At 62.2% G+C, this 24,788-nt stretch overlaps 1 protein-coding gene across 1 annotated transcript; it reads right to left on the reverse strand.

Annotated features, from left to right (window-relative positions):
* Positions 1 to 2,583: 2,583 nt before the first annotated feature.
* On the reverse strand, positions 2,584 to 24,542 carry ALDH4A1 (aldehyde dehydrogenase 4 family, member A1). Its single transcript, XM_004678553.2, has 15 exons — positions 24,445 to 24,542; positions 16,578 to 16,671; positions 16,059 to 16,151; positions 14,872 to 14,919; positions 13,990 to 14,145; positions 12,331 to 12,480; positions 11,897 to 11,971; positions 10,761 to 10,948; positions 8,596 to 8,669; positions 6,830 to 7,026; positions 6,655 to 6,702; positions 5,822 to 5,974; positions 5,034 to 5,155; positions 4,299 to 4,417; positions 2,584 to 3,735 (listed from the first exon to the last, which is right to left on the reverse strand). Exons 1-15 carry the CDS (start codon positions 24,507 to 24,509, stop codon positions 3,623 to 3,625), a joined length of 1,695 nt encoding a protein of 564 aa, XP_004678610.1. The 5' UTR covers positions 24,510 to 24,542; the 3' UTR covers positions 2,584 to 3,622.
* Positions 24,543 to 24,788: the final 246 nt, after the last annotated feature.

Raw genomic sequence — 24,788 nt, forward strand, 5'->3', positions numbered from 1 at the left:
AGCCCTGCCTGTGGCGTGGAGGCCCAGCACAGGGGTGGGGCCGGGCCAGGCAGTGAGCTGAGATGAATGGGGGTGTGGGGAGTCCATGAACTTCCTCCAGTCCCAGCATCTCGGGCCAGCCTGGTGGCCAGGAGTGACACAGGCGGCCCCTTGCTTCCCCTGCGGGGATGCCCAACCCGCGGTGGGTGCGAGGCTCGGCCTCGGTCAGATGGTCTGTGCTCTGAGCTGGACCTGCGCTGGGTCCGGCCGCGACAGGGAGAGGGAGAGGCTCTCTGGGACACTGTTGCCACTGGGACTCGCATGGTGGTGCAGGGCAAGTGGAGGGGGGTCAGGCCTTTCACCCACCACCAGCCTCTGTGGCTGCGGCCGCCTTCCCTCCCAGGTCTCACTGCCACACGTGCAAAAGGCACTTGGCAGGGCGGGCACAGGGCGCGCTCAAATACCCGGGGCCCAGGGTGTGAGCTCAGCTGGTTACAGACACCCAGGCCAAGAGCCAGAGAGCCTGGGGCATGCACACCTGTAAGTCCAGACCCCAGCAGGGGCACCCGGAGATTAAGAACGAAGAGCTGGGAATCCCGGGGTCTGGGAGGCTCAGCTGCTGCCGACCTCCCCGCCTGTGTCCAGTCCCCCGCCTCAGCTAAAGGCTGTCAGGTCCTGAGAGCCAGGATCCTTTGTTTGCCAGAAGCAACAAGGAACCTGCCTCACCCCATGTGCCTGCGTTGCCCAAAAGGTGACCACACAATGAAGCTTTGCCCCCAACGGCCCCTGGACCTGAGGAGCCTCGTCCTCAGTCTGCGCATGAGAAAGGGCAGAGCCCCTCCCCTACCAGTGTTGAGGGAAGCAGGCAGGGGAGCCCCAGATGCCAGAGGCACCACCTGGGGCTCAGACCCCTGGGCAAGTCCACGCTGACTCCATCCCTCCTGCCACGGGAGGCAGGTCATGGCCAGCGGGTGGCCACCAGCAGGTCAGGCGCCGAGCCGGGCATCAGCCAGCTGGAACTCGGCCACCTGGGGCATCACCCTACTCACTGACAGTCCCCAGCCCACGCACCCCGCCCGCCGCCCGCCCCTCCTAGCTGGGGAGTCCGGCCCTCTGCACCCTGGGTGGTCGGCCCTGCATGAGCCAGCGTGGGTTGTGTCGGGTGGCATCTCCAACCCCTTCCCTCTCCTCCCCCAGCCCCATGGAGGGCCCCTGGAGAGGCTAAGGACCTCCCCTCTGGTGGTCAGTGTGGCTGACCCACATTCTGGCTCCGGCTAATGGGCCAGGGCCGCTCCCCTTCTCCTCTCGGCGCAGGGCAGGGTTCTGCAAGCCCAGTAAGGCTCGAGTGGGAGAGGGAGAACAGGTTTCAGGAATTGGACGGACCTGGGCTCACGCCCCGGCGGTACCACCCCTTGGCGAGTCCCCCCAGCTCTCTGCTCCCCATTGCCTCATAGAATGGTGGCCACGCAGCACCTACCGCACGAGGCTGCTGGCAGTGGCAGACTGCGGGACCTTCGCGGGTGTACCAGACGCGCAAAGGGTTCCCGAGAGACAGGTGTCCTGGGAGGAGCGGCTCGGAGCGCGCGCTGGTGCTTTGGTGAGCCCAGAACCTGCAGGGCAGGCTGGCAGGCAGGACCTGTGAAGGGGGTCTGTGTGCAGAGGGGCTGCTGGCCATTTTGCTCAGGAGGTCCTCTTGGCCCTGGTGAGGCCCGCAGTGGCTTTCTGAGGCCCACCTGCTTGACTCAAAGCCCCCTGCTGGAAATGTCACCCACACCCAGAAGTCAGCGGCGCAACCGTCCAGACTGAGCAGGCTCATGGCTGATTCCAGCAAATGGAAAGAGAATCTCGGAGCCCCTGATGGACCTGACAGGCCTCTTGTGCTGAAGCCGGGGCCCAGGTACGGGCCCACGAGCGGGCAGAGGTGGGCAGGTGGCAGCCGAGCCCCCAGCACCACCGGCTCTGCCCCCGTCCTCCTGTCTCCCCCTAGGGCTCGCTTGCTCCTCCTCTTGCCCTTTCTGGGGACCCCCCCCCCAGGGTCCGCTTACATATGCGCACGCCCCTGCTCTGGGCTTCCCAGCCAGGTGACTGTCATCATAGGTGCGCGAGGCCCTGCTCATGCTGCCAGGGTTTTGCGACACGTTATCACATGTGGGCAACGGGACCCAGGGGGAAAACAGGCCACCGGTGACAGCGCAGAAGCCAGAGCGGGCGGCGGGAAGAGCCTCCCTGGCTCACTTCCTTTATAGATCACCTTCACAAAGATCCAAAATGCCCCGGGCACACGGTCTGGCCAAGGGGAGATAAATCACCCACGGGGTACAGGGCCTGCTGGGGAATACCTGACTAACTTGCATCTGACATCTCAGCAGTTGTCATGACGACCTACAGGTGTCATCCCCCTCTTCCAGATGGGGACAGGAGGCTCTGAGAGGTGGTGTGATTTCTTGGAGCTCCCCAGGTGGGAGCCAGGAAGCCAGGACTTGAGCCGGTCTGACTGGCTGGAGTTCCCAGCACCTGCAACTGCCCAAAACCAGTGCCCACCCGCCCCCACCACTCAGGGCCTGCGTCCGACATCCAGTGCAGCACTGGGGGCACCATGGGTTTGACTGAACAACAGGCGTTTATTGGGTGGCGTCAGGTGAACCCCATCACCACCTTACAGTGTAGAACCAGGGCTCTTGTGGCTCCCCTGCCCCATCAGCTGCCCCACCCATCCTGGGCACAGCAGGACCCCAGAAGGGGGCAGAAGCCAGAGGCTGCTGGGTGGCACAGCGCTCTCCTGACCAAAGGGCACGGAGTGAAGCCTTAGCTTGAGGAGCAGACGGGCTAGCCCTGCAGGGACCCCATACCAGCCATTCTTAGGGTCTTGTCTTTCAAAGGCACCCCGATAGTCCCCTGGCCCCAGAAGCCAAGCTGGAGGGGCTCATCACTGCCCCCACTCGGCTGCTCAGGAGCGGGCCCAAAGGGGCACCCCGGCCAGGCTGCCAGGCCTGGCGAGCTCTCGGGGCTGGGAGCGGCCGGGAGCGGAGCTGCCCTGCCAGTGAGAAGGACCTGAGCTCCCGAAGCAAAGCACAGAGCAGCATGGCCGCCCCCGAGGCAGGAAGGGTGGGAGGTGACGGGGAAGTGAAGGTGGACCGAGGGCCACGAGCTCCCCAAACTCACGGCCCAGACAGGAAGGCGGCCACGCCCCGCACCCGCAGGTGGCCTCCAGCAGGCCCTCAGGCCCACAGGGCAGGGGCCACACGGCCTCGGGGCACACAGCACCCGGAGAAAGGCACGCAGGCAGCTAAGGCGCACGCGGCTCGGGGCCTGTGGCTCAGGTGCGGGCCGGCGAGGAGGGGGCACAGGCCCCTGGGGCTGACTCACCAGCCCGGCGGGCACCCCGTTCGGTGGGCACCGAGTCCCACCTGGCAGGAGTCCGGGGCAGGGCCAGGCCAGGGGCCCCAGCGCAGGACAGCCCTGCCCCCGCTTATCTCAAGCCAGAATCCGGGACCTGACCCTGAGGGTGGGACAGTGGCCTGGGGTACAGGCCAGCCGTGGGGGCGGGGCCGGTATGGGTGTGTGTGGTGGGGTGGGGCGAACAGCTGGTTGAGGTCAGTGCACTGAGGACAGTCATCTGGGCAGACGGGAGGACAGGTCAGGCTCACTGCATATAGGAGTAGCGCCAATCCCCCAGGGGCTTGTGGGTCTCCTTGATGACTTGGGGCGACGTCCACCGCAGGATGTAGTGGGGGCCCCCCGGCTTGTCATTGGTGCCTGTGAAAAAAGAAGTGTCTTTCTTTGAAAAAGTCCAACCACCCTAGGCAGGAGGGAGTGGGGATGGCACAAATGGTGCAGAAGCCAAAGGGGCCGCTCACAGCAGCAAAGGTGCAAGCCTGCAGGTGGCGGGGAAGGGGGCCAGAGAACAGGCAGGGCGCAAGCGCGGTGCCTGCGCCCGCCAGCAGGGGGCGCTGCGGAGGGCGCAGTGGACTGGGGTAGGACGCCTGGGCTCGGTGAAGGCAGCTGGGACCTTGGTCACCACCCCTCCCGGGGCTGTTCCCCCATCTGCAAAGGGGCTGTGGTTGAAGTGAGCTGGCGCACGGTGAGAAAGATGTGGGTGCTGGACCCCAAGTCCCAGCTGCACTCTTCCCCAGCTGTGCGCCTCCATTCCCTCCCCTGTGGGACGGGGTGAGGAACAACAGTAGCTCCCTACTCCCGAAGCTGCTGGGACTCCGAGCGGCACCCGGGACAGCTGCACACCAGCACCCACGCACTGTGCTACTGACACCCTTGAGACGACGGAACCTCGGGTTTCCCTCCAGAAAGGGGAACCCACTCACCGGAAGCTCGGGCGCCCCCGAAGGGCTGCTGGCCCACCACCGAGCCAGTGGACTTGTCGTTGATGTAGAAGTTGCCGGCAGCGTGCCTCAGCATCTCGGTGGCCTCGCGGACAACGGCCCTGCGCGGTCGGAGGGCAGCCAGCTCAGCCCGCCCGCCTCTGCCCTCCGTGGTCTGCGCGAGGCCCGGGCCAGCCTGGCACCACGTGGGCAGCCGCCGCGGTGGCCTCTGGAGGGGGCTGAGCACACCGGCGGGTGCCGGCACCCAAGGGGGTGGCCCACCCTGCCCCATTTCCCTACCTCAGGAACTGGGGAACCCCTGACTCCTGCATCTCCCCTCAGGTTCTAATCCCGCCCCACTCAGTGCCATGGAGGAAGGAGAAAGCAAAGCCTCAGGCTAGGCACCAGGCACCCAGGTTTGAGTCCTGCCCTCGCAAAGCGAGGGGGACACCTGAGTCTCTGACCTCACAAAGGGGGTATCGTGAGATCTGGGGAGCTGCTCCAAGGCACTGAGTGCTGAGCCCAGCTCAGGTCCCCTAGAGGGCCCCGAGAATCTGCGCTGTGAGAGCAGCTGCCTCTGCATACCTGTGCCTGGGGCACCTGCAGCCACTAAGGACCACAGCGAGGGGTGGAGAGAGCCTGGGAGTGGTGTGACTAGGACCCACGTCCAGGAGGGAAGTCTCCGGGACAGCGGGGTTCTGTGGGGAAAGGACTAGAGCCGGGGCTGCGGCCACTCACTGATCCTGAGCGAACACTGCCCCCGTGAGGCCGTAGCTGGTGGTGCTGTCCACCAGCCGCAGCGTGTCCCGGTACTTGTCGTCTGGGTAGACGTACACGGTCAGCACCGGCCCGAAGATCTCCTGGAAGAGAAGCCCCAGGTCGGCCGTGTCTAGCCCGGTGGCCCGAGCCCCTGCTGCCCTGGCCTGGCCTCGGTCAAAGGGCCAGGCCCGACTCCTGCTGGACCCCCCAGGGAGAGCTCCTGCCCGGCTCCTGCCCTGTCCACTCCACCTCACCCATGCCACCCTGCTGGCAAGTGACCTGAGGGAACCTCTGGTCCTCCCTGCCACCTAAACCCACACCCAGAGAGCCAAGGGTCCAGGCCCTGAGAAAAAGGAGGCTTCTGGCAGGAGCTGGCCCAGGAACTGGCCAGCAGTAACACTGCCATGCTGCCCAGGACCAGGGAGAGACCATCACCCCTGGCTGCACCCAAGACAGGTGCCTTGGCCTCCCGGAGCCTGTTTCTTATCTGTAAAATGGAGATGATGATGCCCGCCTCCCTCTGTCCCATTCGGCATTAGCCGCCGAGATGGCAGAGAAGCTCTGTCACCACCAGGGCCAGCAGGGTGGGGACAGAGCCCCGGCTGAGGGCCAGGAGCTCGGGCCGGCTCTGCTCTCACTGGGTGGGAGACGTTCCCCTTCGAGGGCCTCATTTTCCTCATCTGTGAAACGGGTAAGTCCCCCGGGAGGCCGGTGTGCGTGCCCGACTCGGGCACACTGCCCTCTCTGCCCGGCCGCGGCCCCGTCACCTCCTTCATGATGGCGTCCTGGGGGTCCTTGCTCTCGATGATGGAGGGCTCCACGAAGTAGCCCACCGAGTCGTCACACTTGCCGCCGGCCAAGACGGTGAGGCTGGGCGAGGAGCGCGCGTGCTCCAGCCACTTCTTGATGCGGCCGAAGGACTGGGTGGGCGGGGCGGGTGTCAGGGAGGCCGGGAGGCTGTGCCCGCACTCACCCACCATGCCCACCCCGCCACCCTGCCCCTGAAGGGCTGGGATTCTGCACCGGGGCAGGGCCCTCAGGGCAAAAGCCAGGGCCGGCGGGGCCGAGGCGAGGCGAGTGTGCAGGCTGTGTGCCCTTGTGGCGGCCGGCATCTCGGCGCACAGCCTTCACGCCTACGTGCAGTCACGCGTGACGCCTGCAGGCGACACAAGGGGGTGCACGCATGCCCGCGAGGCACCATGTGCTCACACGCGTGCCCACACGCACACAGAAACGCTGCAGAACGTGCGTGCACGCTGCGGTGGGCAGTGGGCACCTACACACGCATGGGTGGGCACGAGCGTAAATGGCCAGCTACACGCGTGCAGGGCCGGGGGGTTTAGGACACGCGTGTGCACACACGTTCACGCATGCGGCGTGAGCACGCGCATCTGCCGTCGTTGAGCCGGCTGCAGTGTGGGGGGAGACCTGTCACTGTGGCGCTGGCGTCCACCCTTCTCAAAGCCAGGCAGGGCTTTGAGTGTGGCGGCTGAGCTGCCCTGCTGGAAGCAGGGGCGCTGGACTGCTTCCCCGTCAGGAACCCCCTCTTCCACCCAGACCAGGGCTTGGCCCCCAGAAGTGCCCCTGCTTCCGGCCCTACCTTGGCGTCAATCACCGCAGAGAAGAAGATCCCAAAGTCCTCTGCAGGCTGGAGGCGAGGGAGACACGGGAAGAGCTGAGCCGCCACAGGCCCCAAAGGGAGTGCGCCCCCGCGCCCCCGCACACGGACTCCGCCCCCCGCCCCCACTGGGCGGCACAGGGCTGAGGCCACTCACGTTGCCCACCGTGATCCTGCTGTGCTCCTCCAGCAGCCGCGCTTTGATCTGCGGCCACAGGGAGCGGGGCGCGTAGAGGCGCGAGCAGGCCGAGCACTTCTGGCCGCCGTACTCGAAGGCCGAGCGCAGCGTCCCGCTCACCACGCTGTCCACGTCGGCCGAGCTGTGCACGAAGTGGAAGTTCTTCCCACCGCACTCTGCAGGGGCAGGGAGGGGAAATGACTGGGCAGCGGCTCCCCGGGGGCCTGACCGCTGCCCCCCCACACTGGGCAGAGTAGACCGGGCACAGGCACAGGCACAGGCACGGAGCTCGAGCTCGTGCCAGGAACGGCCCAGCCACCGATGAAGGACGTCCGAGGCATCGGGACCTGCCTCCCCATTACATGAGAACGTCGGGGTGGGGGCGCGCCACACAGGCAGGAGAGCCAAGGCTCCCGAGGCCCCATCCTGGGAGAGGAGAGGTCCACCCCACGTCCCCTGCCAGAGCTGCTGTCTGCCCAGATGGCCTTGAGGCACCTCAAACTCAAAGTGGCCCGCATGGGTGCCATCTTCCTCGCCAGGTCTTCTGGGTGCTGGGTTTCCAGGTGCCCACCTCCGTGAACCATGCTACCCTCCTGCCCTGGGCCTGGACATCCTCTGACCCCCACCGGCTGGCACGACTTCATGGACAGATGATCACATCTCCTTCTTCCCTACTTGAACAGGTCCACACCCTCGCCACAGGAGAAACCACTCCCTGTTCCCTAGGGAGAGGGCACCTCTAAGGTCCCATCACCCCCCGAGCCTAGGTTTCCTCCCTCAGCTAATAGTAGCTTCTGGATAGAGGATGCTGGCTGGCAAGGGAGCACTAAATGGTTAGGGAGCACCGGACGGCGAGGGAGCACCGGCTACCTGCCAGACTGTTTAGAGCCCACTGGCTGTCTTGCTGAAGCCTCACATCCACCACCCATTTTCACCACTTGAAGGATGAGAACTGAGAGGAACCATGTGCTGGGCTCGGTTGGGGATGTGCTCGCTCCCTAGCGACAGTGGGAAGAGACGGGGTGGGAACCTGACGCTGGCCCACGGGGCTCCACCTTCCTCCTTCCGGTCACACAGAGGCGGGAAGAGGTGCCTGGGGGGCCAGCAGCTAGAGACAGTACAGCTGACCCTGGGGGTCACTTTCCCAGCACCCCCGCCAAAGCTCCCACTGGCTCAGGAGTGGGGTCCAGCCTGTCCTCAGGGCCCACTCACACCCAGGAGAGGATCCCAGCAGCCCCCGGCTAGTGGGCACGGACCAGCAGCGCTTCCATCCTTCTGGGAAGTTCACTGGAGAGTCTAGCCCCCGAGCGCTCCTCCCCACAAGGCTGGCTCCTCTGGGATAAGCTCCCAGCTCAAATGTTCCTCCTTGAGAGGCTCCCCGGGCCCGCACCACCCCAGGGGACCCGCCACGCCCAGCCCTGGGCGTCTTCGCCAGCCCCCTTTCCTCCTGCTCCCTTTCTTCCCACCCCGTCATAGAAAACCTTTGTTTACTGTCTGCCTCCTGCTACCAGAATGTTCCTTAGGGCTGGGTCTGTGCGTCTGGCACCCCGCAGCCCCAGGGTCCAGGACGTGCCTGTGCAGACATGCACTTGCTGAGCGAGGGAGGAAGGAGAAAACACGCCCTCTGAGGCACAGCCCACAGCCCCCTTGTCAGCTCCTGCAGAGGCTGCATCACCCCCCATCTATCTTGATGACTGGGGGTCGGGGTCCCTGAACCCACGGGGAGGGGTGGGAGAGGCCCTTACCTCCAGCCAGGCGAGGGAAGGTACGGAACCGGTCCAGATTCTGCGCCACCTGCTTCCACAGGTGTTTGAAGGTGCTGAAAGCAAGGGGGGGCGGGGGGGCGGTCAGGGAGTCGGGCTCAGGGCCTGTGGGTAGGGGCAAACGCTGACCTGCCCTGGGAGGAGGGCCAGGGAGAGTGACCAGCTCTACGCACACCCAAGGGCCGCAGCTCAGGGGTGCTGAGGGAGCCGAGAACCGGCAGCAAAAGCAGACAGGCTGTGCCTGGGGAGGCGGCCAGGCGGCACAGAAGGCCCTGGCTTTGAGAACACAGTGCCGGGCTCCAGTCCTGACTCGGACACGCACGGCTGTGTGGCCCTGGATCATTCCTTAACCTCTCTGGGCCTACAAATCTGCCCTCATCTGGGGCCTGGCAAGATACCCCACTGCGCCCCAGCAGGCTGGGCCGTGATCAGCTCTGATGCTGAGTTAAGAGGGGACCATGCTGGGGCCCAGCCATGCCTGATGGGGAGCAGGTGCTGCCACGGTCTGAGGGGCGCCCTGGTGCCTGGGCTCCAGGGACCAAGCCACGGAGGGTCCCGTGAGCGAGCGCTCAGGCCCCCGCCTCCTCCCTAGGCTTTGAGTGTGACCAACCTCAGCAGCACAGACAATAAAAATGCTAATCGCCAGCGAGCAGGCGACACAGCAGCTAATACTAATTTATGACTTTCCTACCTATAAGCTCGCTGCTCGTCAGAGCATGGAAAACGGGCCAGGCCGTACCCCCGCCAGCAGGCAGAACCGGGGGCCCACAGCGGGCCTTTTGGAAAACAGACCCCTCAGCAATTCCAACGCTCCCTCGCCACCAGCCAGCCCTGCCCGGGGAGGGGCAGGGCCGCCTGAGGCCCGGCGGAGGGGCTAAGCTGCGCCCAGGTCCTCTGGACACTCAGAAGAACCTAAGTGCAGACCCCACACCCACACCCAGATTCCCTGAAGGCACCTCAAACTCAAAGTGGCTGCACGGGTCCCATCTTCCTCGCCCAGGTCTCTGGGTGCTGGGTTTCCGAGTGCCCACCCTGTGAACCATGCCATCCCCCCAAGGCTTGGACGTGCCGTCACCCCCAACCTGCTGGTCTGACCTTGTGGATGGATGATCAGGTCTCCCTGTACCTTCCTCACTCGAATCAGCCGCCTTCTCCACCCAGGTCCCTCCCAGGTGTGCGCGGCCTCATAGCCCATCTCCTGCTTCCGGTCACCGGCTCTTCCGCACAGACCAGCCGGAGGCATTAACCACGACGGAGGCTGCAAGCCTGGGGTCCGGGGACCAGGCAGGGCATGAAGGAGGCCACTGCACAGGCCTGGTCTAACCCAGGGCCTGGGAGGGGGTGGGGGCTGGAGAGCACCCTCAGACCTCGTGCCCATGGTGCCACATGGAATGCAGGCCCCGTGACCAGAGCATCAGGAGAAACCAACACTTGGCCAGTTTGTGGCACTGTCCCCATGGCACTAGTCGGTCCATCTCAGGAGGCAAAGAGCCGCTCGGCAGGCCCGCTGGAGCCCAACCAGGCGCGGTGTCTGCCGGGCGCGGAACGCGGATTAGGCCAGGCCCGTGTGGCCCCTGTGGCTCCCGTCAGCTTTGGCAGAGTCCAGGCACCTCTGCAGGCTTACAGGGTCTGAGAGTCACCAGACGCAATCTTCCAAGAGGAGACCTAGTCCCGGGGCCCCGCCCTGTGCTGGAGAGGTCCCCCCGGGCCCCGCCCCTCTCAGCAGAAGCACTGGCCTCCAGGCGGCTGTATGTGTTCCCAGGACACTCCCCCACCCCCTGCCTGGCCACACTGCAGCTTAGATGTCACCTCCTCCAAGACGCCTTCCTGACTCTTCTGCAACTCATCCACGCTTTTGTCTAGTGACAGAGGTGACGTCAGAATTAACATCACATCTGTCAGCCGCTTCCAGCCTGTGACTTCTGTCCTGTTCATTAACTCACTGGCCCCTCATGGTTACTCTGCCAGGTGGGAATCGCCACTACAGTTGCACAGATGCAAAGCCAGGCTCAGAGAGGTGAAGTGACTTGCCCACTGTCACTCGGTGAGTAAACGGGAACAGCTGGTTCCTGACCTGAGCTCACCCCGAGGTGACGAGGCGGGTGTCTGGTGAATGTCCCTGTCACCCCCCACCCCCCGGGACTTACGGCACACTGCCAGTGAAGTTGATGCCACAGAGGTGCTCTGAGTTGGTGATGGCGTCCCCAAATGTGGGCCCATCAGCTGGCACAAACTGGATGATGTTGGGGGGCAGGCCAGCCTCCCGGAGGACGCGGTAGACGGCATAGCTGGCCAGCATGGCAGTGTCACTGGGCTTCCACAGGACCACGTTGCCCTGTCCAGGGGTGTGGAGATGGCTCACAGGAGGGAACTGGCCGTCGGGACTCCTGCCCCACACAGAGCACCACCACCCTGCCCTGGAGCCCCCAGCGCCCCTGAAGACTGGGGTGGCTCCTACCTGACCCCTTCTGCAGGTGCAGGCACCATGATCCCAGAGCCCCTGTCCATGAGACCACACCCTGCCCAGCGGCCCCCAGGCTCTGGCCAAGGCTCCTGAGAAGCCTGTGTGCACTAGCCCTGGCGGCAGCCCGCGGGCAAGTGTGTTCCGGGTGCTCCCACGTCACGGGGTGCGGCGGGGCAAGTGCTCACAGAACTCTGCACGTGTCCCAGACGAGGGCACGGGGCGCTGGGCGTGAGCTCATCGGTCTGTGCGTGGACACAGTCCAGGCCGTGCACGGCGTCCTTCTGAGTCACCAGCCACCCTGGGTGGACTCGGGGCTCCCAAAGCCTGTCAGCTTCCCCCACCACCACCCCGACCCAACTGTGTGTTCACCTTCACCCAGCAACTACCGGACCACAGGCCCAGTTCCTTATCTGACTCATCTCCCAGCCTGGCGACCCTGACAAGAGGGTCCCCGCAAGCTCTCCAAGAGGACCGCCAATCGTGCCCACTCTCAGTGGCCAAACACAAAGCCTCCGAATCACACCTGCCGAGGCACCACACACAGTCACTTGCCCCCCACACCCCCAGATGCGCTCCGCCCTGTCGTTCCACTTTGCAGATGAAGCAACTGCCCCAGAGAAGTGGGCGAACTCCCTGGGGCCTCCAGAGTCTGGGATGCAAGCCAGTGAGACCCCCGAGCCTTCCCAGGTCCCACGGCCTCTGCTCCGTGGGCGTCCCCCACCACGAGGGCCAGGCCCTCAGGGCCCATGGCTCGTGTCTAAGGGCATCGAAAGTTGACTGGCTCAGGCTCATCGTCTCTGCCTGCCGCCCACATCTCACCATCAAGGCTGGTGCCCCCGCCAGGTTGCCACCGATCGCAGTGAAGTTAAAGGGGGAGATGGCTGCCACGAAGCCCTGGGGGAGGGAATGGCGAGGCCAAGGTCAAGTCTTCCTGCTCCGGCCCCATGGTACCTCCAGCCCTGACCTCCCCCCACACCGGCCCCTGGTACCCCCAGTCCTGACCCCCACCCATCCCTGCTCTGTGGGTACCCCCAGCCTCTGGCCCCCACCCACACTGTACCACCGGTTCCTGGTCCCCACCTACATTCACCTGTGTGTGTACCTCCGGCCCCTGGCCCCCACCCGCTCCTGCACCATGGTACCTCCAGCCCTGACCCCCCCCCCCTCACCAGCCCCTGGTACCCCACAGCCCTGACCCCCACCCATGCCCACCCCCGGTACCCCCAACCCCTACCCACGCCCACCCCCGGTACCTCCAGCCCGCGGTACACCACGCTGTTGGTACTGGGAGGCACGCTGATGGGCTGCTCCCCTTCCAGCTCCACGGCGAACTTGGCATTGAAGCGGAAGAAGTCGATGAGCTCTGCGGCAGCGTCGATCTCGGCCTGGATCACCGTCTTCCCCTGCGCGGCAGGAGGCAGGTGAGCGGCAGCAGACGTGCCCACGAGCCCTCTGCCTGCGCCGGACCGTGTGCGGCCGCTGGCACGTCCTTCCCCAGAACAGGACAGAAAGGCCCAACAACTGCAAACATTTCCTCAAGCCATCGTGCTCTTCCTGAAGGTGAGCTGAGCCCCAGGGAAAGGGCGCTGGGCAGCAAGGGCGGCGCGGCTCCTCCCGGCACCCAGGTCGGGCAGCTGCTTGCCCTGCTCCGGGTCCTGTGGGCCAAACACACTGGCCCAGCTCTGGGTGGCCACGCGCCTACACGCTTACAAGTCTTAATGAAACAACAAGGCTCCTGCATCTGGTCTCCGCAGCATGCGGCTCTCAGTGTGCCCACGGCGGCATGCTGGGACGCTCCAGGGCCTGACACGCTCCCCAGGGCCCAACATGCACCCCAGGGCCATATATGCACCCCAGGGCCTGACATGCACCCCAGGGCCTGACGCACACCCCAGAGCCTGATGCACTCCCCAGGGCCATATACGCACCCCAGGGCCTGACACACTCCCCAGGGCCTGACACGCTTCCCAGGGCCTGACGCGCACCCCAGGGCCAGATGCGCACCCCAGGGCCTGATGCGCTCCCCAGGGCCATATACGCACCACAGGGCCTGACACGCACCCCAGGGCCTGAGGGCCTAAGAGTCAGGAAAGGCCAGTAGGTGTGGGGCGGAGTCACCACCTCTGGGCAGCAGAGGGCGCTCTCAGAGCAGGCCGGCCGCCAGCACCATTCCCCTCAGCCTGCACTCAGCCAGAAATGTTTACCAGCACCTTCTAAGACTCCAGGAAGACTGGCAGAAAACCTTAATACATGGTCACAGTCTCCGAAAAGTGTCATAATACCTGGGAACTTGTGACACCCTGTGCAATGAGCACAGGGGCTGGACAGGTCCTGTGGACAAGAAAGAAGGTTCTGGAAGCCTCACAGAGGCGGCGGTATCTGGGCTGGCCCTTGATGGCTAAGCGCTCCAGGGACAGGGAAGAGAGAGCAAGCATTCCAGGCGGGAGACGGGCGCAGGAGCTAGGAGTCCGGCTAGATCCAGACTCCTGCACCACAGTGGGCAGGGTGGCCTGGCGGGAAGGGCAGAGGCGGGCCACAACAGGCCTAAGGCTGGGGACAGACTCAGGGACAGAGAGACTTGGCGGCTCCCAGGCTGGGGTGACCTGTGTCAGACAGCACTGAGGGCGGCAGGGCGGGCACCCTGGGGGCAGCGGTCAGTTGGGCAAGGCTCACCAGAGGCCTGGCTGGGAGGGGCGGTGACAGAGGGAGGGAGGCTTCCTCCACGGCTCACACAGAGCTTAGCAGAGCCCCTCTGAGAGTGACGTTCTCCGCCCAACTCCCGCCCAGCTCTCTGGACGTCTGGTCTCGGTCTCGGCACGCAGAGCAGGGCGGGACACCCAGAGGCTGGTCAGCGATGTCTGAACTGGGTGGGGAAAGCAGCCTCCCGCCCCACGCCGCTGAGGCCACCTCACCTGGCCCACCATGGTCTTGGCGAGGACCTCTGCCCGGCGCGGCCCGCTCAGCATATCTGCCGCCTTCAGGAAGATCTGCGCCCGGTCTGCGACAGGCTTCAGGTCCCACTCTTTCCTGGCCGCCAGGGCGGCCCCGATGGCTTTGTTGAGCAGGGCCTGGTGAAGAGGGAAAGGCTGGGGGCTCCCTCCTGCACAGGAAGGGTCCCAGGGAGTGAGCTCCACCTAGAGAAGCCCCGCTGCCTCGGCCCTCGGCACCCCTCCCATGGCTGCAGACACCACGCTGTCCCACCCCAGCCCGGCCACCCCCGAGTCTGAGTCTGTCCTGCTCCAGTCCAGAGAAGCCTGGGGACCCGCCAGGTGGGCAGCCTGCCACGGGCTGCTAGACTTGCTCTGCTGTCTCTCAGTCTGGCCGGGGCCTCACCTTATCCCTGGTGTCTGGTGCCCTGAGCCATCACCCAGAGCCTCCAGCCCTTGAGCTGCAGGACCTGGGCCTGCCAGGCAGAGCTGCAGCCCGAGGTGTGCCCCTGCCACCAGCCTCCCAGAGGCCAGCTTCATCGTCGTCTCAGGGTACAGCTCCCTGCCACAGCTCCCTCCCCGGCTCCTCTCGCTGGCCTCCCAAGGTACCAGTGCCCCGCTGAGCTTTGTACCCGATGTCACCAATCCCCCCAACCTCCCTCCCCCAGTGGGCAGCCTAGGGGCACCCCCACAGTGCACAGGTAACTTCGCTGCAGCTCAGCCCTTGCATACCTGGCCCTGTCGGAGACACCTGCCAGGGCCCCACAGTGCTGGCCACCCCACCTCAGGTGACTGACGTCCACCTCCATACCCGCAGCTCCAGGCCAGACCAGGCAGCTCCCTCACCCAGCCCTGCCAGGGACTCACCTTGTCTGCATAGCAGAACTTGGCCACCTTGTGTCCATGGTTAAAGGGCTGAGGGGGGAGAAGCAGGAGGTCACTGCTCAGGAAGTGCCGGGTCAGCACACTTGCCTCCCCGTGAAGCTTTCTCGAGTCCCCCACCTCCCCCACTCGGATCACGAGGTGGCAGAGCACCTGCCAGGAAGCTTCCCGGCCAGAGGAAAGGCCTGGACACAGCATTGCGGGGGGCGGGAGGGATGCAGACTTTGTGGTCAGACTAACAGGCTCAGCCGGTCTGCCCCCTGCTAGCGGGGGGCCTTATGTAATCTCATTTCCCTCCGCCACGGCTCCCCCTCCTGGGAGGGCGACTCCCTGTCTCACAGAACAGGCAAGAGGACCGGGCAGGTTGTGGAAGTTCCAACAGGGGCTGGCGTGAGGCTGCGGCCGAGGGACGGGCCCTGCGTCTGGGCTCCTGCCCGGCCCCCAGCCCCGGGAGTCATTGCTGAGCACCCTGCTCCGACGAGACCCAGGTTACTCATCTAGAAGGGGGAGCCCCCGAGACCCCCCGGAGGCTCTGGGTGTCAGGTCCTCTAGCGGCTGCACCCTCAGCAGAGGCCCCAGGAGGCCCCTGCAGGCGGCAGCTGTCCCAGGTCATCCTCTCACCGTCAGGGGGGGCCTGGTCATCACCCTCACCCCAACACACACCACCTCCGGATTCCCTCGGCACAGAGCCAGACACGGTGATCCCAACCACTGTACACCCCAAGCTGGAGGCCTATGGGTTTCCTGGACCCCATGGCCCCTGCCAGCTCCTGGCTTGACGAACGCCCAGGCAGGGGTCACGGGCTGGTGTCCTCGTGGGGACCGGGCCCGGCTCCCTGCCAGCCGTCAGGGACAGCATGAAGTGCTATCTCAGGATCTGCCCGCGAGGGACAGGACGCAGGCCCAGGTGGGCAGTGTGGCTCCCTGGATACTTGGTGAGATCACATGGGCCCAAGCACTGTTAAGGGCAGCTTGGTGGACAGTGTCCCCCCACTGTCACAGCTTTCAGTGGCTTCTGGAACGTTATGCCATTTGATGCCAGTACATAGGCCTCAAACCCGGTCAGCGGCCTAGGTCGCCTCCGGAGCAGAGACGGCACTGCGGCCGTGCGCTACCCGAGGGGAGAGCCAGACTCAGGGCGAGAGCGGCCGAGCCCCGCCTCTGTGACTTACCGACACCTGGAAGCGCACGTCCGAGGTCCACACCTCCTCGTCCCCCACCACGCAGGGGATGGCCTCCGTCTGGCCCTTCAGGGTCTTCAAGGCCTGCAGGAGGGCAGCAGGCAGCATCTCTGGTGCTTCCCCGCCCGCGCCCAGATGCAGCGCAGCATGCGGGCCACGCGGCCAGGCTGGCGGCCAGTGACCGGGCCCCTCTGACCCCTGACCGGCGGCTTCCTGTCTTCCCATTACAAGATTTTTAAAAGCCGCCTCCAACTCGTGCAGAGTCACACAAGTCCTAAAGCACTAGCAACTGATGGGAAAGTGTTTTTAGAGATAAAATACCTGCAGGCTTACAGCCCCCGAGCCCAGACCCCAAAGGGCAGGTGGGCACCTGCTCCCAGCCCCTCCCCACTCCAGGTTGCTTCCGAGGCCGGGGAGGCGCAGGGGAGGGGGCTGTCGGCCGGGGTACCCTGGGGGCTGCTGAGGGTTGTCTCTCCCCCGTGTGCTTCGCCCCTCTGGGTGCCCCGTTACCTTCTGCAATGCCTCTCGCTCGGGGCTGCCCTGCGTGAATGCCAAGACTGGCTCGTTGACGACCTTCAGGGAGAAGGCGCGTTGCCCCTGCAGCCTGGGGGACAAGGGGGACAGAGGCAGGTCAGCAGCAGCCACCACCAGGCCCAGGCGCGCCCTCTCCAACACAGGGTCCCGGCTTGACCCAAATCCTGAAATCCAGAGCAACCAAAGAACTGGGGGGACGAGGGTGAGGGAAAATACAAGAGTCGGTCTCGGAGTCCACACCCCACGCTCATGTGCAGACCTGCCGTGTGTGACTTTGGGGGCGCGCCTGCCTCCTTGGGTCGTGTTTCTTTGGTGAGAATAATCACCCCAAACTCACACGGCTGTCTGGAGTTTAAACACAGATGCGAAACCATTTCCCGGGTTCTGCACAGTGAGAGGGCTCACTCCTTCATGGGGAGGCTAACCCTGACCCCAAACAGGCCCGGGCCCTTTCAGCACCTTCCGGGGCTGTCTCCGCAGCATGGGGACCAGCTGGCCGCAGGGCCGAGGGCGAGACACCACGGTGCAGCCCGAGACCTGGGGGCCATGCTCAGCCCGCAGACACAGGGAGGGCTGGTGGAGGACACGCTGACTCTCGAGAACTTCCATGCAGTCTTGAGCCTTATGAGCTCATGGACTAGGGAGCCCTGCTGACCACCACCCGGGACAGGCCTGGGGTCTGAGGAGGGGGCCCGTGGGGAAGCAGGGACTCCAGGGTCACTCTAGGGCTGGCACCCAGCGCCACCCACCCACCAGGAACAGGCCTCAGAGCAGGCCCATGTGAACCAAGCAGGTCGGGTCCTAAGAGGAAAACAGCTCAATCAAGATCAAGAGCAGGAGGAACTGGAGTTGCACCCAGAAACAAACCTGCTGTCCTCCCTCGCTGGTATGGACACCCTGCTGCCAGACGCGGGGACGCCGCTGCGTGGACATATCGGCCCCTGGCAGCAGCTGGGGCCTTCTCAGGGTGGATTACAGGCCCCAGCCCGAGACAGCGGGCCCCTTACACCTCGGGAAAGCACTCGCCAGGAGTGGAGTTAAGCCAGACAGGGCTCGGGATGGGAGAGCTGGAGCGGGAGAGGGAATTGGCCTGGTTCTCACAGGGGTCGGGTGTGTGTGTTGGGGGCGGGGGGAGGCCGGGGGTTGTCTAAAGGGTGGTCTGTCTGTCTCAGCCGGAGTGCTCTGGCTACGTTTCGTTCTGAGCTTCAGTGTGTTGAAGTGGGCTTCCCCACATTTCACGGCCTCAGTGACCTGAGGAAGCAGTGTTCTGTCAGTTGTTCAGACAAAACAGCCTGGTGACAGAAACGTTTCTTTTTTCCTGGGAAGAGTTCCAGGGGTTTCAAGACCCAGCCTGGGGGGCCTGGAGGAAGGACTGCAAGGTTAGAGAGCACCCCGACAGCTCCGACACTGAACGCAGCCACCCTCCATTAGGGGTGCAGGCAAGAAATAAACACGAGAGAGACAGAGGGCCACAAAAATGTGTAAGAGAGAGGTGGTCAGGGAGCCTCTCGGAGCTGGACCGAGGAGGCCGGAGAAGAGCTGGGAAGGGCTTTTCAAGCAGAGGGAGGAGCAAGAGCGAGGGCCCACAGCAGAAAGGGGCTGGGGGGGGCAGGGCCAGTGGCGCCCAAGATGTCCAAGGACCAAGTGACCTGTCCCTCCTCACCCCACCTCCACCCCCAGGTCACATACACCCACTCACCCGTGGCGCCAGGGAAGCCACAACCCTATGTCTCAGCCCCTCGCCCACTAGCGGTGTGGCCCTGGCCAGTCTGGTTCAGGAACACTGTCCTCCTGTATGACAGGTGACCCCTGTCTCCAGGGGTTAGTGTGGGGAGCTGAGGAGTTCAGTGTTACCTTATATGTGCTCAATACCTAAAATCCCTGCTCCCTCTCTACCCACAACGAGCAGTCTTGAGCATCCCCTAGGGGAGGGAGGGCCGTGTCTATTCCCGGGTCGTCTGGAAGGTTCCAGCAGCTTCTCTCTGGACCTCTATAGCAGTCCTCTACCACTCCTCAGTAGCCAGATACAGCCTCATCCTATCTAAGCCAGGAGAGTGGACCCCTGTTTGGGGTGTCGGGCTGGGGGCCAGCAGGTGGACCCCCAAGCCCCCATGGGACCCCTGTTCCCAGGGATGTGAAAAGCACCAGCTCCCAAAGCTGATATGTCCAGACCCAAAGCACCAGCCCAGAGACCTCAGCACCTTATAAACCCTGCAGGCCTCTGCTTCCTCACCCAAACAGACTTCGAATCCCCAGAGGATTGCCACAAGGATAAAAGTACTCACTTCCTTTTCTAAGAAAAATGTAAAACGTCCTCTAGGTTACTCCGCGAGTGGGGTTTTCAAGGTAAGTTGGTCCCCAGATCCCCCAAAACCAGGTCCCCCTCTCCTCCCCCACACCCCCTTAAGGTACAAGTATCCCTGGGATAAAGTTAACTGTTCTAAGAAAGGAAAGAAATGGCCCAAAGTGGAATCATTTGTGCCAAACCCCAAGACTTACACCACACTAAGGCAGCCCAGCCTCACCCCAAAGTGGACTCTGGACTCCCCATCTCAGCCCAGGGAGGCTGTCCACAGGTGAGACCCCTCGGGCTCCCCTAGATTGACCCTCTGAAACAGTTTTTGCTAAATAGCCTCCTAGTCCTACCCTGGAGCTCCAACATCCCCACCCCGCCTTTGTAGGAGGCCCGGAGCACCCCTCTGTTAGCCAGATGAGGCGCAGTCCTGAAATGTACATGGCAGAATTTAGTTCTTTAACAAAACCATAGTTCACCCCGGGCAGAAGCTTTAAATGTACTGGTTCCCAGCCCCCTCCCAGGGGAGTTTTAAATGCCACCGGCGCCCACACCACCCCAGGGCAGGGTCCCCCGTGACCCCGGGATCGCAAGCCCACGACTTTCTGCAAGCCTGGCTCTGGCTCGCTGTCAGCCTGAGCAGGAAACACAGCAGTTCATGAATTAACCTGAGTCAACTCGAACCAAAAATAATCTAGGGACTCAGGTCAAATTATTTTTTGGCAGGCAGGGGAGCGCGGTCACGGGCCACTGGGATTAGCAGGAACACCGTCCCCCTCTGGGTTTGGGCCTGTGAGGCTCTGAGGCCTTCTCAGAGGGCCCGCATTCCTCCTTCATTCATTCCGGCAGTTAGCACACATCCATTACACACCGCAGGCAGGTAGCGATAACCCAGACCAGGCCCAGGCAGCTCACTGACTCCCCACGCGTTCCCCACGCTGCCAGGGCCAGCTCGGGGGCTCCCAGCCTCCTCCTCCCCGAAGGCATAGGCAGAGACTACAGTGGACTCAGCTTCCGGGTCGGCCTGGAGCGCCCCTCCTGATCACCCAGGTACCCCGGGGGACCGGGCCTGAGCTCAAGGTCCCCTCCTTAGCCTGGCAGGCCCAAACCTGGAAGGCCCAACCTGGAAAAAGGCCCAAACGTCAAAACCTCTGCCAACAATTTCAGGGCTGGAAGGAGCTATGAGCCAGTCAATGCTGTTGGACATTTACAGAGGGGGACAAAGGGGTTCCAAGGTCACCCTCGGCCTCGCAGGCCAAGGCACCATCCGCTGTCTCCAAACCCCAGGCTCAACAAACACATTGATAGTGGCACTCAGAGGCTTCCAGTTTCCTCTAAATAAAGACTCAGAATCCATCCTGATGAGGCTTCCAGTTTCCTCTAAATAAAGACTCGGAATCCATCCTGAGCTTTCCAGACCACCTCTCCCCTGCCACGCACCACCCCCCCCATCATGGAGTCCTGGTCCTTTTTGAGGGCCTCACTGCATGGGATGTTCTTCGCCTGCTTTTTCAAAAGAAAGAACAGGTCCCAAGTGGGCGTCTTTCCTGCCAACCCCCACCAACACCTAACCCTCACTTCACTGCAGGGTCAGCCTCTCCCCAGTGAGGAATCTTGAAGTAATCAAGAGAAGTCAGCCCCCTGCTGAGAAAGGAGAAAGCAGAATGAAAGGTCGCCAAAGGGAGGTGGCTGAGCCTGAAACAATTCTTTCCTGGTGCGCTAATAACCCCTTCCCCCTTCCCCCTGGAGGAGCAGCCCTCCCACCCACAACCCCCTGACATCCGGTCGGTCGGGGCTCAGACTGTGCTCCGGCAGGCCCATTCCCCTTCCACTCACTGCCCAGCCCAGGAGCACCTGGGAGAGAACCCCAGTGAAACAGCGCACCAGTGGTGCCAGTGGCAAAACCAGGCCTCCAGGGCTGGAGTCCAAGGCCAGTGTCCAGGTAACAGGGGCTGGACACAGAGCCCCTGCGACTGGGGTCAGGGTCAGGAGGAGTAGAAAGTAACCCCTCTTGCTTCATTCAGCTTCCAGGTTCTTCAGCAGCTCTCTGGGGCCTGATAAGGCCAATCCTTATCACTGAGATAGGGGCCAGCAGGGAGAAAGCTCCTGGGCAGCTCGCCTGGGCTGCAGGAGGTCTCTACCCCATTGCCTCAGGAAGGAGGGAGGCATAAATATCCCTCCATCCAAAGGGGAAGGAAATGTGCCTCGAAGACTGACACAGGCTCATGCTCCTGGCCTGCTAGTGACAACAGATTTGAACTCCGGTGTCCCCTACTCAGGAAAAGTGGCACCCCCACACAAAGATCCCGGGTCAGAGGGCCTGACAGGACAGCTTCCTCCTCACTGAGGCCACCGAATGGGCAGCGGCTTGCCCAAGGTCACAGGGATGTCTACTGGCATGGCCAGCTCGGCCCAGGGCTGCCCATTCCATGATGGAAGCCAAACTTGACTGTTAGGTGCTGGCCACGCTTCAAAGCGGCTTTCACATGCGAATTCATCTATATCCAAAACAGTCCTATGAGGCGGTCGCCTTTATCATTGTTCTCCACGTGGGTCCCTGCAGCAGCAAAGAGAGGTCAAGTAACCTGGATTTCTCCAGCCCACAAACTCCTGACACAGGGAGAGCCAGTCAGCCCTCCAGCACCCAGCTGGGGCTGGTATAAGGGCAAGTGAGAGGCAAAAGTGCACACTTGTTATAAACCTATGTACCTGGGCTAGTCCTTTTATTAAATTTATATATAAATATGTGTCCTGACTTTCCAGAGAGATTCTGCAGACAGCCAAGGAAGCCCCTGATAAAGGTGGTGAAATGCAGACGCGAGCAGGAAGTCGGGTCAAGCAGCTGGGAGGCAGCTGGGAGGAGGCCTGGTGGCTATGAGCTTAAAATCTAGGACCAGCTTTCCTTAACAAGGAAGGGTCCAGCTGTCGACTCAGGAATGGGGTAGTAACATCACAGGTTGTTGAAGAGCTAAGTAACCCTCATAAAAGGTTACGGCCGCATCCGTGGAGGTCAAGCTTTTGGGGGTGATTGCAACAAGACTGGGCTAAACCGGAGGTGGTGAGCACCTTGGATGAGCCCTCCACCAATCGTGGGGGGCCTATCAGGTGTGTGTGGGGGGCCCCTAGTCCCTGGGAGCAGAGAGTTAGGCAGACAAGTCTAGGAAGTGAAAAGCAAGCTACCGGAAAGTACTTAGAGACAATCCTCCTATGTTATTGCTTCAACACATATACTTTTCCAAGGAATTTTAAGTTTATCAGTCCAAGTGACAATGATGGTCACCTCTGGGTGGTGAGATTCCAGATGACTTTTGTGTTCTTTCCTGCCTTGATTTATCTGTACTTTTCACAATGGACATATATTAAATACAAAACATGTCTATTTTTCCAAAATTGAGATTCCTGGCACCCCAGGCAAAAAGGGAAATGCCACATGACATCACCCATACCATTTCCTCTAAAGATTTTTCTTACACTAGAGTACATGACACAGAGAAAGATACCACTAAAATGGCCCTAAAATAGTTTTTCCATTTCCACTCCTGACAGGGTGCAGGTGTGTCTGAAGCACCTGCTGACTATGGGAGCAAGTGACTCACACTGCAGTTGCTCTCTGACTGCCTAGCCTCTCTAGAAGCCAGCCTGTCCCCCAGGTGACGTTTAGCAATGTCTGGAGACCTTTTTTGGTCTTAACTGGAGGGTACTATGGCATCTAGTGGACAGAGGCCAGAAATGCTGTTAAATATCCTACAATGCACAGGACAACCCCACATCAAAGGACAATCCTTCTCAAAATGCTAACAGTGCTGAGGTTGAGAAACCCATCTGGGGCATGGGGCCAGTTGTTGTATCAGAGGTAACCTGAGCTGTGCCTCTGGTTGCAAAACACTTTTTCTCTGATTGCAATTGCTTCTTCCCCACCCAGGAGGCTCTGAAACTCTAAGTTCAAATCCTCCTGGGTGGGGAAGAAGCAATTGCAGCCCGACATCTACACACCGGCTAGAACTGGCAGGCAAGTTTTGCACCTGTAAAATGGGGTAATACTGTGCTTATGGGCACAACTGTGGCATTTGATTATTTGATAAATATTATTGTTGTCATGGGCCTTCTTGTCTTTCGTAAAGAATATGGAGTGCTTTCCACGTCTGTTAGAGGGCTTTTCCCTGGCTGTTTTAAAGCTTACCTCTTCTCCCCCATAAATGGAAAACTCTTCAAAGACCACATCCACTTGTAAAGCCCCTGGATGCCTACCCGGGTGTTCAGCATAGCGCCTTGGTATGGCAGCTACTCAGAAAGCACGTGAATCCGAGGGTCTCACACGGGTGGTCTCAGAGACCCACAAATGGGCCCAGGTTGAGGGTCTGGCAAGGATGGCCCCTGGCCCTTTCACGCCCATATCCTCTTCCTGGGCCTCACCCTTCCCATGCCCACCCACAGAGGATGCACAGCAGTGTTGAAACTCACTGTCCAGAGTGCCCTATGCCATCCCCCCTAGGACACTGATTAACTATGAAAGGGCACAGCTCAGCAGGGAGACAGCCGGTCACCGTCCCAGGGGTCAGACAAACACAACTAAAATTGGGGGTGGGGGCCGTGCTCTGAGGGAGATGGACAGAAACAGTGGCGAGCCCATCAGGGCAGCCGCACTAGACCGTGAACCCTGTCTGTGTTCTGCCTGCCTGCACCCTCTGGCCCAGGGAGGAAGAGGTTTAGGTAACATCTGCCACTGAGTGGACAAGTGAGCAGGAACCCAGCTCCAGAGGCGGGGGTGTGTGTGCAAATTTGGGGTTGTAAGGCAGTTGCACCTCAATTTGGCAGAAAAATATCTGATGCACTCAAGTTTAAATAACTGTGATAATGAAGATCATGAGATCACGCTACTAAGTGGCCACTGTCCATGTCCGGAGGCCGGGCGATGCAGCTAGTTACATGGAGTAATTCACGGAAAGTTCACAAGGGCGCAGGCCAAGAAGGTAGGGAGGCGTTTGGTATTATAAACACTCCATGAATATTACCGCACCTGCCAGAAGGAGAGCCCCTTGTCTGCCCAGCACTTAATTTGAAAAGGAGGGATGAGGAAAGGAACTGAAAGGTAGAAACTCTGGAAGACTCGGAATTCCGGGGGCGGGGGGTGGGGTCCTGAAAGGAGACTGAGGGTGGGGAGATGAGAAGTGGGGTTTGCTAAAAACAAAGGAAGCTAATGGTCCTTGGAACTGGGCAATTTCGAAGACCCAAGGAAGACAGGTGAGCAGGACTTACTCTCCAAGCCTGGGGGGCTGAAGGGTACCGAGGCACCCCACTCTGCCACAGGACTGAAAAACGGGGTCCCATCTTTAAAGGAAGACTACCACTGGGGGAAACTGAGAAAGGCCTGGGCGGGAAGCTGAGGTCACTAAAGGAAGCGACCCCGGGCGGAGGAGGGCGCCTGGAGAACCCGACCCGGATCCAGCAGGTAGAGAGCCCAGAACCGGGGGCCGCCAAGGAGCCCCGGAGCCGCGGAGCCCCGGCCAGCAAGCGCCTTTCCTGGGACCTCCAAGCCTGGCACTCACTCACCCGGTGCCCCTCCAGGAGCGGGTCAGCAGGGCGCGGCGGAGCGCAGAAGGCAGCTGCTGCAGCATCTCGGACCCGCGAGCCGTGGGGAAGCCGGCGGGTCCGCCCCAGGCGCTGCGGGGCAGCGGGCTCCGCCCGGATCGTACTACCTAGGCGGATGGGGGGAATCGGTCACCCCATCGGTGCCCTGGGTCGGGTAAACCAAAATGTTCCTGTCTTTCCCTTGTGCTAGTAAAATGTCTCTCTTTTAAATGGCATGAAACGGGTCTCTGTGTGGCACAGGACAAGGTCGCCCAAAAGAGAAACCTTGAAATATGCACGTTTCCCCCTCCTCTTTGGATGGTTTG

The sequence above is a fragment of the Condylura cristata genome, unplaced genomic scaffold (genome assembly GCF_000260355.1).
Source record: "Condylura cristata isolate star-nosed mole 26May11 unplaced genomic scaffold, ConCri1.0 scaffold00008, whole genome shotgun sequence".
NCBI classification, from domain to species: Eukaryota; Metazoa; Chordata; class Mammalia; order Eulipotyphla; family Talpidae; genus Condylura; species Condylura cristata.